This window comes from Vicia villosa, linkage group LG5 (assembly GCF_029867415.1).
Source record: "Vicia villosa cultivar HV-30 ecotype Madison, WI linkage group LG5, Vvil1.0, whole genome shotgun sequence".
NCBI lineage: Eukaryota > Viridiplantae > Streptophyta > Magnoliopsida > Fabales > Fabaceae > Vicia > Vicia villosa.
This window is the reverse complement of record NC_081184.1, coordinates 171,296,501-171,309,283: the sequence shown is the minus strand read 5'-3', so window position 1 is coordinate 171,309,283 and position 12,783 is coordinate 171,296,501. Positions and strand designations below refer to the sequence as shown.

General features: G+C 35.8%; 1 protein-coding gene across 1 annotated transcript; it reads right to left on the bottom strand.

The window, feature by feature from the left end:
- Window positions 1–3,943: 3,943 nt before the first annotated feature.
- Window positions 3,944–6,884, bottom strand: LOC131603938 (probable inactive receptor kinase At1g48480). The gene is made up of 2 exons (XM_058876410.1): window positions 5,333–6,884; window positions 3,944–4,974 (listed from the first exon to the last, which is right to left on the bottom strand). The coding sequence occupies exons 1-2, from the start codon at window positions 6,687–6,689 to the stop codon at window positions 4,358–4,360; spliced, it is 1,974 nt and encodes a 657-aa protein (XP_058732393.1). The 5' UTR covers window positions 6,690–6,884; the 3' UTR covers window positions 3,944–4,357.
- Window positions 6,885–12,783: the final 5,899 nt, after the last annotated feature.

The following is a 12,783-nucleotide window of genomic DNA, read 5'->3' as shown; positions in this document are numbered from 1 at the left end:
ATTTAGGTCTCCTTACACAAATGGACAGATAAAAAAGAAATAGAAAATGAGTTTAACTTCATCCAAGATAAAATTAGGAATAAGTTAAATGGTTGGAAGAAAAAGAAACTATCTTATGCAGAAAAATTTGTTCTCGTAAAAGTTATAGCCCAAGTTATACCTATTTATGCTATCAGTGTTATCAAGTTTCCGAAAAACCATTACAATAATATAGACAAAATTATTTGCAACTACTTGTAGGGAACAAAATAACAAGAGAAAAAATATTGGAATAGTTGGAACAAGATCTGTCAAATAAAGGATAAGGGTGGATTACGTTTCAGAAAGATGAGCATCTTTAATGATGTTCTCTTAATGAAGCACATTTGGAGAATCCTTATCAATAACAATATTATCATTCACAAGTTCCTTAAAGCCAAGTATTTTCATAATACCACTTTCTACAAAGCTAAATAAAAAGCCTAGAAATAGCTACACGTGGAAAATCATAATTCAGACTAAAAATAATTTACTCAAGGGATGTTGTTGGATGATAGAAAATGACAAGTCTATTAATGTGTGGAAATATTCATGCTATCCTACTAAAGTTGGTTTAAAGTCCTAAATTTGAGGTCTTTGGATACTTATGTGCTTTGTATTAGGGATCTAATTGACCAGAAAAACAATGGAACAATCCTTTTATTAATAAGACATTTATTACATATGATAGCAACAAAATAACTCAAATCCCTATTAGTAATCAGGAGGAAGAAAATATTGTCATGTGAATGGATAACAAAAATGGAAATTATACTATAAAATTAGGATATGATTGGTTCACAATCAAAGTCTTATCAACAACCTTGAGACATCTAACTACAATGATACAAATGGATTCATAAGAAGTTTTGGAGCATTAAGAGTCATCCTAGAATAAAAGCTCTTTGCGCATCATAAACAAAGTTATTTCAGTTAGAAATGATTTTTAAAAAGAGAGATAAATTATCCACTATTTTTGTCCCAGATGTCTTTGTCCCAGTCTTAAGTCTGAGGATACTATGGATTACAACTTTATGAGATGTGATTGGACCAGAAAATTTTGGTTTAGATCTAGACTAAGCATAAACTTTTTTAATGGTCATAAGGATCAAATGATTTATTAGTTATAGGATATAATAAAGACAAAGAAGCTATAAAGAGTTTCATGGTCATTTTTTACAGCATTTGATAGGCTAGAAACAAAGAAGTATTTAGAAAGATATCAATCCCCATTGAAGAGACTATAAAGTATTCTGAGAATATTAGAAATCAAGATACTCAAAAACGGAATAGCAAGAAGAATATGAGTATAAACATTAAGAGGGAGGAAAGATGCATACACCATCATCATGTTATCACAACTTATATCATTCTAGATCAACATCAAAGTACTACCAACATAAAAAATAAGCCTCACAACATGGTAAGTCAAAACAATTTGATAAATCAAGAGAAAAATCAAATGACAAACAACATCGGAGCCAAGGAAAATATAATTGATCAAATGAAAGAGAAGATTTGAGGTATAAGCACACCTAAAGAAAAGGTGCACAGTACAAAGCATCTAACCACCACCAAGAATTGCATCAACCAACAAGAAAACAAAGACAACAACAAGATAAATAAAGGGTGAGATGACAACCAGTACAAGGAGAACAAGAACAAAAACAAAAGGAAAACCAACTTGGAGGAGAAATAGAATCTTGGGGAAAAAACACTGGCAATAAATATCAAAAAAACATGAATCAAAACAGTGATAAAAATGAGATTAACTTGCATGAAGTCACGAAGATAGTATACCTAGATACATGTATCAAGGTGTGGAATGGAACAAAGCTACCACTGAAACTAATAAGAGAGAAAACAATAATAAGAATCAAAAGAGGAAGAACAAACAATTTGAAAGAAAGAAAAACAAAAACAAGAAGAAGATTGACGGAAATACTAGTTTCCCTGACATATGAGTGACTAGTTTATTTACATTCTTTTCTTTAATTTTGTCGTGAATCCCCTACATATGAGTGGCTAGCTTCTCTAGATTAAGCCATTTTAGATGATTTCCCCAATTTGAGTGAATCATGTAATCCATTTAAATATGTTCATTATAATGATAAATCCCTTATGTTCTCAATAGTTTTTCGTGTTTAATGTTTTTTTTCTAGTTTGAGTAAATTGATTTGGATCATGTTCAGACATGGATTAACCATACAAAGAGTGGTGACAAAGGATTCAAAATGGGTCTTAGTCGTTTATCTCATTGGAATTTTATACACGTTAGTTTATTTTATGCAATTTTACACTTATATGCACACCAATCCAATTTCCCTAGGTGTGCCCCCATATTTACTTCATGTCATTCACTTTTCTACTAAAAATTATAATTCTCTTAGTCTTGTAGGAACTAAAACATTGCCCATGGAGAAGACATAAAAAGACTTTATCTTCTCCCACAAAGTTTTTGCATGTGTCATTAACAATATGATTATAAACATTATCTTCTACATATTGTAGAATAAAACCACATACATGTTGATGTTCAAACTTCCATTCTTCATCATACACAAAATTCAGCTTTGCGGAACTAAAAATCGGTAAATGCAATTTCTTCACAAATAGTAAATATTTTGTCTACCCTTCCATAAATGGTAATTAGAACCATTCAACAATAGCATCTTCATCTTTGTATGACTCCATCATTCAGACAAGTAAAATAGCCCTTAACCAAGAGCTCTGATGTCACTCTGATGGGAAATTAAGACACAATAACATACCAATACACGTCGGATATAAAATTCCCCATAGTTGTAGGAACCTTGAGGATCAACAACAAATATAAGACGACAAATCAAACAAATAAACGCACAAAAGAACAATATTTTTAACGTAGAAAATCCCTCAATATGAAAGTAAAAACCACGAGTCGTGCAAACCAAAGAAATAACTCTACTATAGTTAATTGAGTGTACAAGAGAGTCTTAAAATGATTTGCAATTAAGTGCTAACAACCGCAAATCACAAAGCAAAACTAACTTACAAATAAGAATAAAAAAGTTGAAAAATAACTCAAATCTGCTACTCCAATGCGAGACACATATCTCTCAGCTCAAACCTTGTTTTCAAATTTTGAGCAATCAAAAGTTTAATACATGATTTGCAAATATGCCCTCAAAATTTCAACTCGATCCAACGGCGAATGAATCAGAGACTGTCGATTTAGTGAGACTGATGCAGAAAAAATGGAATTAGATTTCTCTCGTTTTTTTTCCTCTTTTGAATCCTTATTTTCTTTTAATCTCTCTTAACTTTAAATTGACACTCTCCACTTAAATAAGTGAGACAAATGAACTATTTTTATTTAAACCTTTCTCCACCTAAAAAGCGAACCCTAACCCAACATTATGTAGTGTAATTAATTTGGCCATTTATCAAATACAAATTTGACCTTTGATGTGTAATTAGTTGGAAAGGCCATTTATTAAATACAAATTTGACCTTTTGATGTGTAATTAGTTGGAAAGGGAAGAACAATATAGATAGTGTAGAATCTTTATCTTAGTTATATAGCTGATTCTTATTTTGTTTTTAATTCTTCAAACAGTAATATTAAAATTTCTTGTAGAAAAGATGATATATTGACAAATTCTCATTTGTAAATACTGTAACATCATATGCAAGTTATGCCATGCTATTCTGTCCTCTAGATTTATCATATTGACAATTATCCTTAGTGTACCTACTTAATATTTTATGTAAAGGCACAGCATTATTCTTTCCTCTGTGATGTGAGTGCCCTACCCTACTAAATAAATAAATCTGAAACCAACTGCCACGATCAATCAAGGTTGGTTCCACAGTATAAATCATTCATCCAACTACATCAAAGCGGTGACTAACCAACTTTTTTGGCAACAATTAAAGAAAGACATAGCAACCAACCAATGACAGCAACTTTAATATCTCAACAATTGGAATACAGGTTTTCAACAAAAAGCAAAAGCCATGTTAAAGCAAAAGTAATAATTACATCAACCATAATCCAACAACAATAACTAATAATGGAATGGAACAGCTCCATCCACTTCCCCCAAAGTATTAATTGAAAAAAGAAAAAGAGGGAGATGGCAGAGAAAGGATATTTGAGAAGAAAAATGAAGAGGAAATTCAAAGAGAAAACAAATTTGATGCTCAAGATATAAAATACAAACATAAGCACAAGATTTAAATCTTTAAAAATTTAAAAAATTGGAATGTGATGTGACTCTTGATGCAGCAAAGTCCACCATGTAGATGGAGGAGACAAGCGGAATGAGAAGATAGTGATGTACCACCATCTAACTTACTACAATTCTATATCATTGTTGTCATGTTGGATTTGGTCTTGCTCATCTTTCAAGCTAGATCGACGTAATTCTTCTATGCTTCGTACAACATCAGACATGGATGGTCGCTTGTCAGGGTATTGTGCTGCACAATCAACAGCAAGTTGAAGCAACTGAACCATCTCCTCTTCAACATTCTGATACCTTAGGAGCTCGAGATCAAACACCTCAGAAGTCCACTCTTCTCTAACCACAGATTGAACCCATCTTGGAAGGTCAACCCCTTCTTCATTTAGAAGAGCGTGTGTAGGTGCCTTCCCGGTTAGAAGTTCTAAGAGCAATACGCCAAAACTGTACACATCTGCCTTTTGAGATACTTTGCGAGGATCTGTCACTTCAGGTGCACGGTATCCAGCAACACGGTTTGGGGTAGAGGATGGGCCGACAAGCTGTGCAAGCCCAAAATCAGACACTTTTGCCTCATATGATTTGGTTAAGAGAATATTAGATGACTTTATGTTTCCATGAGAAACATTAGGCCCTTGTGAATGAAGGAACTCAATGCCTTGGGCTGCTCCTAGTGCAATGCTTGATCTCATTTCCCAATTCAATGGTGTCCTACCTGCTCCTTTGTTTCCTGCAACAACAAATATAACAAATTTCATTATACCAATACCAGGCTTTTGATCATTTCATATGTCGCACAATTCAAATAAGGAATATTTCTGTATACAGCTCAAACATTGGAATTGGCCATTTAATCTGTTAGTATTCTTAATCTAAGATTATCAATCTAAAGAAGAAAACTAACATAATTGAGTCAATTAACCATTAATCGAACCCTTGAACGGGTATTTAAGAGGCAAACATCATAACTCAGACTCTAATTCCTAAATTACTCTACATTCTAATGTAATGGCATTCATCATAGTATCATGCATTCCCAAAAGGCATAAATAAACACAAAAGGTAAATTGGTTGTGGAAGAAACTGACCATGCAAAAGTGCAGAGAGGCTTCCCATTGACATGTAATCATAAACAAGAAGTTTCTCATCTCTGCTAAAATAGTAAGCTCTTAAAGGCACCAAACTCTGATGATCCACTGCTCCAACTGCTTCAATTTTCTCTCTGAACTCCTTCTCATTTATCGTCACATCCTTCAACCTTTTCACCGCCACCACCGGCCCTGACTCCAAAACCGCCTTATATGCTGTCCCGAATGTCCCTTTACCCAACACCTCGGCCGAAGCCCTCAACAGATCCTCTAGATCAAAAGCCCTCGGTGCATTCCCAAAAAATATCAACTTCTTAGCTCCACCAGCAGCGTTTCCATTTCCATTAGCTTCAACCTTGTTGACTGCAACCACTGCCGCGGCAGCAGCGGCAGTAGATGAAGCGAATCCGTTCCCGTTCTCCATGTCCGGAATAGACTTGTCACGAGGAACATCAGATTCAGAATGCTTCACGGTAGCAACATCAACAGCACTGGTTGTCTTGCTGCTCTTTTTCCTACATAAGAAGATGAAAAGGAAAACGAGCAAAAGAAGAAACACGATAGATCCAATGACAATTCCCGCAATGGCTCCTCCAGACAAGTTTTTCTTCTTCTTACTGGCATTACCTCCGTCGGCAGTGAAAGGAGAGGAATCATCAGTCTCCCCGGGGCAAAGAGAAAGAGGTCTACCGCATAGAGAATTTCCCAAAAAGGAATCTTGAGGGAAAGTCCGAAGCTTAACGGGAACAGAGCCGTTTAAGATATTGTTAGAGACATTGAACTGATCGAGGCTCAAACGAGTGAGTTCCGGTATAGAGCCTGAAAGGTGGTTGTTTTCAAGGTAGAGGGTTTTGAGTCTGGTGAAGTTGTTGAATGAGGTTGAAATGGGACCTGAGAAGTTGTTAAACCCCATGTTGAGTCGAACCAAATCGGGTAAGTTAAAGAGAAAGAGAGGGATTTCGCCGGAGAGAAGGTTTCGTTGGAGATAAAGGTTCCTGAGGTTGACACAGGAAGCGAGATCTGAAGGGAGTGAACCAGTGAGAGCATTGAAACGAAGACTGAGAGTACGGAGGTGAGTTAGGTTGGAGAATATGCCGGTAGGTATTTGACCGGAGAGAGCGACGCCGGGGAGATGAAGCTCGACGACACGGTTGTCGTCGCATTGGACACCGGCCCAGTTGCATGGAGTTTGGTTGGTAGCGTTCCAGAAAAGGGTTCGGCCGCCGACGGAGGAACGGAGAGCTAGTAATGCAGCTCGTTCGGAATCGAGATCTGCTAGAGATAGTGATGGAGCAGTGAGTAGAATTAGTAAGAGAATGAAGATTGGATCCATGGATCTGTGCTTTAGTTTTTCCATGACTCTGTCAGATATACATAGATAGAAGAGATGAAATGTGTTAGTTGTGTGAAAGGGGTAACCGTCAAAAGAAGAAGAAGAAGATGAAATAAAGAAAGAAGGTTCCGAGTTTGATAGTTGTTGTTGGGTTAGAGAAGATAAAGAAAGAATAAAAAAATGGAAGTATGAGTTGGAGATCCAGGCTGGGGTGTGAGATAATTCAAGACAACATAACATAACATAACGCATCAATCAATACTAGTAGTAGATGTGTATCTATACTACTGTGTACAGTAAAGCAAGTAGTCAACTGTTCTTTTTTCTTTTTTCCTTTTTTTATTTTCTTTTTTTTAATGAATATTAATCATTTTCATTTGGTTTATTGTTTACCCGCCGCAATTAACAAATAATACTGCTTCTACTTTGATTTTTTTTCTTTAATGATTATTCTCACATTATAAAGTTAACCAAAAATTGATTTTTTAAAGTCACCGACTTTCCCTAAAATATAAAAAGGAAATTCACATGATTGGTTTTCTTTGAATTAGTTTTGTCCCTCTAAAATTATAGACTCCTTATCTTATATTTCTTCTTCTATTTAATATAAAAATATTGTTTTTTAAATTTATTAAATAGTTAATATATTTCATCTATATAATAAATTGAATATATATTATTAAATACATTTAAAAATTATTTTTTTAATATTAAAAACCATAAGAAAGTATTATCTTTGTCTAAAATTATTTGCATAAGTTATTTTCAGAGAAAGAAACGTATCTTTAAATATAGTATCTCATTTTAAAATATTATATATGTTAAATAAAAACAAAAGATCTATAAAATAGATGGGAGTCATATTGTAAATGAATAATTAAAATGGAAGACTATTAATAGTCAGTAGCCTCATTCGTTAAACATAATTATAGGAATAGACATCCACTAAGTTCTTTTGGATGTTCGTGAAAAACGTCTCTCAATACTTTTATAAGACATTATCAGACTACAAATAGGAGTTGGTGTGTCCGGGATAATTTGGGAAGATTTATCACTGCAGGTGTAGCATGGGATACTGGCCTTATGTCTCCGTTAGAAGCCGAAGCTTTAGCCTTGAAAGAAGGTATTCATAACGCTATTGCTATGAATCTGAACAAAGTGATCTTCGAAAGCGACTCTCAAGTGGTGGTTCATGGAATCAATTCTTCGGTTACCGGTAATTCTGAGTTTAATACCATCATTATGTCTATCCAAAGATTGTTGAGTTCTGTTACAAACTTTGAGGTGAAGTTTATTAAGCGTCAAGCGAATATGATTGCCGACTCGTTAGTCAAGGTGGCCAATTCTTGGTCTAGACGTAGTATTGTTAATGTTATTCCTCCTTGTATTGATACTCTTTTGATTAATGATATGAATTAAGTTTCTTCTTGTCAAAAAAATACTTTTATGAGAAATAACTCAATAGAAAAATATTTTAATAAAAGAAAGAGTAACTTCTTTTAATGGAAATAATTCATTAAACATTGAATCAGAAAAATTCAATTGAAAAGAAATTTATGGTGAAGGAAAATAGTGCAAAATATATTTTATTTTTTCTCATTAGAGAAACAATTATTATGAGACATCGAATACCAATCTATTGTTAAAAAATTTGATTTGTGAAAAGATTTGCAGTACATGAGATGTCATCTTTATAGAATGTTTTAAAAAATGTATTTAGAGAAAAAATCATGTCTCTTGTTTGTATGTATTCAATCACAAACTTTAATTGAAATATATTTATTTATAGCTTGTTTCTCGATGATTGAGACTTTTTGATAATCAAATGAAATTTTTATTAGAGGGTTGCTATGTGTACACTCAATTATGCCACACCGTATATATACCGTAATTTTTTAAAGTATTATTGACTTTGACACAAAAACCAAGACATGAAACAAATTATTAAAAAAATAAAGTTATACTTAACCGTATATAGATACGGTGTAGTTGTAAGTTTGAGTGTAATCCTATCATTTCTCTTTTTATTATTTCCATAAAATAATTGCACCACCTTCCATATGTTCTAATGGAAAAGCCTTTGGATAACTACTTCAAGGTTTATATCCAATTCATGAGTTACTTGTTATGGAAACAACAAGTGAACTCAACTAATTAATTGATTTAAAATTAACTATCGGTTAATTACTATTCTAAACGAATAAAGCGTAAGAAATATTCCTCTAATCTGACCATATTGTTCAGATTACTACAAAATAAGCATTGGACAAAAAACAACACAACCTAATTACATGACTTCACGAGAACATATTCTTCTCTCAACTTGCAGAATGACTCCAGCTTTAACGGTTTAGTCAGCATATCAACAATTCACTCTTCACTATTGCAGTGCCTCATCTCAGTGGTTTCTTCCTTGATTAAGTTTTTGAGAAAATAAAATCTCACATCTATATGTTTACATCTTCTATGCATGATAGGGTTCTTTGATAGCTTGATTGTAGAGATGTTGTCACATCACATAATTGTATCATTTTTTTGAGTTTTCTAAAGTTGATGAAGAACATTTCGAAGCCATAGTCTTTAACATGGGAATGAGCTGCAACAACAAATTATGCTTCAGTAGTTGAAAGTGTTATAATTGGTTGTTTCTTTCGAGGACAATGAAATTGAGCTAGATTCAAGTTGAAAGACATATCTTATGGTGCTTTTCCATCATCATTGCAACAACATATTATTTGCCCCCTTTATACAAGATTTCAAGGTGCGCATACCCCCTTAAATACCTAAGTATCCTGTTGGTTGCATCTAGATAAATATCAGTTGGTCTTTCCATGTATCTTGCTACCAAACACACTGAATAAGTAAGGTCAAATCTAGTGGCTAGCATATACATCAAGCTTCCCACTGTTTGCTTGATTTTTGTGGCATTGACTGGCTTTCGATTTGCATCCTTTGTCAATCTGTAACCTTGATCCGCTGTCGCACATGGGTCAAAAATGAGTAATTAAAAACATAGTATATGGAAGCGACACTCGAGAGACGTATCACAAGGACTTTTAGATTGATTTTTACCAACTTATTGAAAGAGGGGGGTTTAAGGTTCAGAACTTAAATTGAAGGTGATTAAGGTAAACACATAATTGATAAATAAGCTAATCTATTGTATCGATTAGCGACTTATTATCGATTCGTATAAATCCAATTCTCTAAGAGGATTTGATCCTATTTGATTACTGATCTTACCTGATCAGATGGATCTTCAAGGCCTGCAAGGATTTGGATCGTCTGTGAACTGGGGGGTACCTGAAAGGTACTCCGATGCTAAAGTGAGAAGACGAGCAATAGAGCGCAAGTACTAGGTAAGAGATAAGAATTGAATACCTGACCCTCTAGTGAAATAGGGTATATATAGCCCCCAGCGTTGGCCAAGATCTCGCTACTGGACTGGATGCCCAGGCCCAATTAGGAGACTGCCAGGATTCCAGGTAGAAATATCGGAGACCAGTACGTGGTATCCATCCTGGTTAACCACTCTGAAGTTCAAGGGAGACGCGGTCTTTTAGGGACTACGTGGACTCTGTATTATTCGGGGGGTTGGATGTGAAGTAACCATACGAGGAGGAAGGTCATCGGTACAAGGCCACGAGGAAGAGAGTCCTCGTCGGAAGGGACGCTTGCGGGGAGCGTGTCTGGTGAGTCTGAGTTTGGACGTGGAGGGAGGTCTTCGTCAGATGGGTCGCTTGTGGGGAGCCTCACATGCCGATCACGTACTGTAGTACTCTAACGGCATTGAGTTCCTGAGGAGCCGAGCACGTGTTTTCTTCTCATAGGTTTAGAGATGATTTGGGCCTCAAAGTCCAATTGGGCCAAAAGTATACTGGGGCGAATCTTAACCCAGACCATAACAGGAGCCCCCCAAGTCGGGGTTTTTCGAGTAGGAAGCTTCGACTTTGCAAATGCTCGACCCATGTTCCGCTGATTTTTGCTCGCATGTCATGCCCAGATGAAGCCGTTATGGGTGGGAAGGTATTGGGTCGCGCGTGTACAGCACTCTTTGACGTGGCAGCTAGTAAATGAGGCAATGATTGCTTAGGATGAAGCCGTTAACTGGTGTGACATTTGATATTTCGGGCATCTCCCTATAAAAAGGGGCTTAACCCCTTCATTTAGGGTTTTACGCTTTCTTCTCCTAGACTGAGAGTTCTCGAACACCATCGCTACTCCGCTGACTTCTCGTGAAGAATAGAATCCAAGTCGCTTGAATCATGTCAACTTCAGGTACTGTTCTGAATCTTAACTATGATTTCGAGTATGTTTGTTGCTATTTGGGATTCTGGGGAATACGTCCCCGGCCCCTTCGTCTGAATAGACCATCTAAGTCGGCAACTTCTCTTAGAGAAGTTAAAGGGGATCTCCCCTTCCCCGGGTTATTCAAGCGATGCCCAACAGATCCTCTATTTGTTGGTTATAATCGCCCGGTGAACTCGTTACTTAGGTCGGCATATTCATATTTCTGCTCAAGAGGTTCATGAGTTTGCTCGGGGTATTCGAGTGTACGAGAATGTCTTAGATAAGGGTTTGGCCAGGGGCACCACCGCCCGTCGCTCTACCCTTTCACTTGTGTTGTGGTGGAAGGGTGGATTTGATATATCGTCGAATTCACTTTTTTCCTTCTGCATGCAGGTGAATCTAGTTCGGGAGGTTTGTCTATGAGCTCCTCGGACCCCGAGATTGAGAGACCACCTGTTTCCGAAGAGGAAGAGAGTCAAGGAATCATTCATGAAGTAATAACACCATACACTCCTCAACACAATGTCTAGGCATAAAGAAGGGGTGGAAGTATTCTCAATATGGCAAGAAGCACGGTAAAGCAAAAAAATCTACCACACGAGCTTTGAGGTATTCACATTTGGTTATATCTTGAACAAATGTCCTACAAAGAGGTTGATGAACAAATTTCATGAGGAAACTTGATTAGGAATGAAGACTAATGTAAATCACTTGAAGATCTCTGGTTCATTATGCTACAAGCACATTCTTGATGCCAAAAGAAGGAAATTGGAGGATAAAAGCAAGCTTATGGTCCTTGTAGGTTACCACGACAGAAGTGCCCATATAATGTTTTATACTAATACAAAACAACTTACCATCAGTAAAGATGTGATAGTCCTGGAAAATGGAGTTTTGAATTGGAATGCCAAAGAAAATAATGCTTTCACCAGTTCAATGTATGTTCACTTTGAAACTTGTGATGTGGAAGAGGTTTGCAATAGCAATATAGTAGAGATTGAGGATGCTAATGAAGAAGAAACTACAACAACAGAAGCCAGACCACAGAGAGCAAGATAAATCCCTCGAAGGCTATATGAATGTGAACTAGTCTATGATAATGATGTATGCATTGATGGATACAATGGTGCATCTTGACATGTTTGCATATGTTGAGCTAGTTGATTATCAACCAACTCTTAAGGAACAAGCTTAAAAGGATGCCATGTCTGAAGAACTCTCATCCATAGAGAAGAACAAAACTTGTGAATTGACCGAGTTACCTAAAGGCAAAAAGACTATTATAGTTAGATGGATGTTCATGCTTAAAGTGAATTAAAAAGGAAAAATTGTCAAGCACAAAGACATACTTGTTGCAAAAGGCTTCCTACAAAAATAAGGAGTTGATTATGATGAAGTTTTCTCAATATTTGCAAGACACAAGACCACCAGGTTTATAACTGCTTTGGTCTGAAATAGTGGCTGACCCCTCTTTTGTCTTGATGTTAAGTCTGCTTTCCTAAATGTTTCGCCAGAGGAAGAATTATTATTATCCCAATCTCCTGGGTTTATTATCAAAGGAAAGGAACATTTGATTCGAAAATTAGACAAATCCTTGTATATCCTGAAGCATGTACCAAGTGCATGAAATAGAAGAATTGATAAATTCTTCACTGAGTCACGGTTTAAAAAATGCAACTCTAAACACGGTGTTTGCATTAAAGGAAAAGAGAGGGAATATCTTATGATTATTTTCCTCTATGTGGATGACCTCCTTGTAACTAGAAGCCGTGAGAAAGAAATTGAGCAGTTCAAAGGCACGATGAAGCAAGTGTTGATATGCCTGACC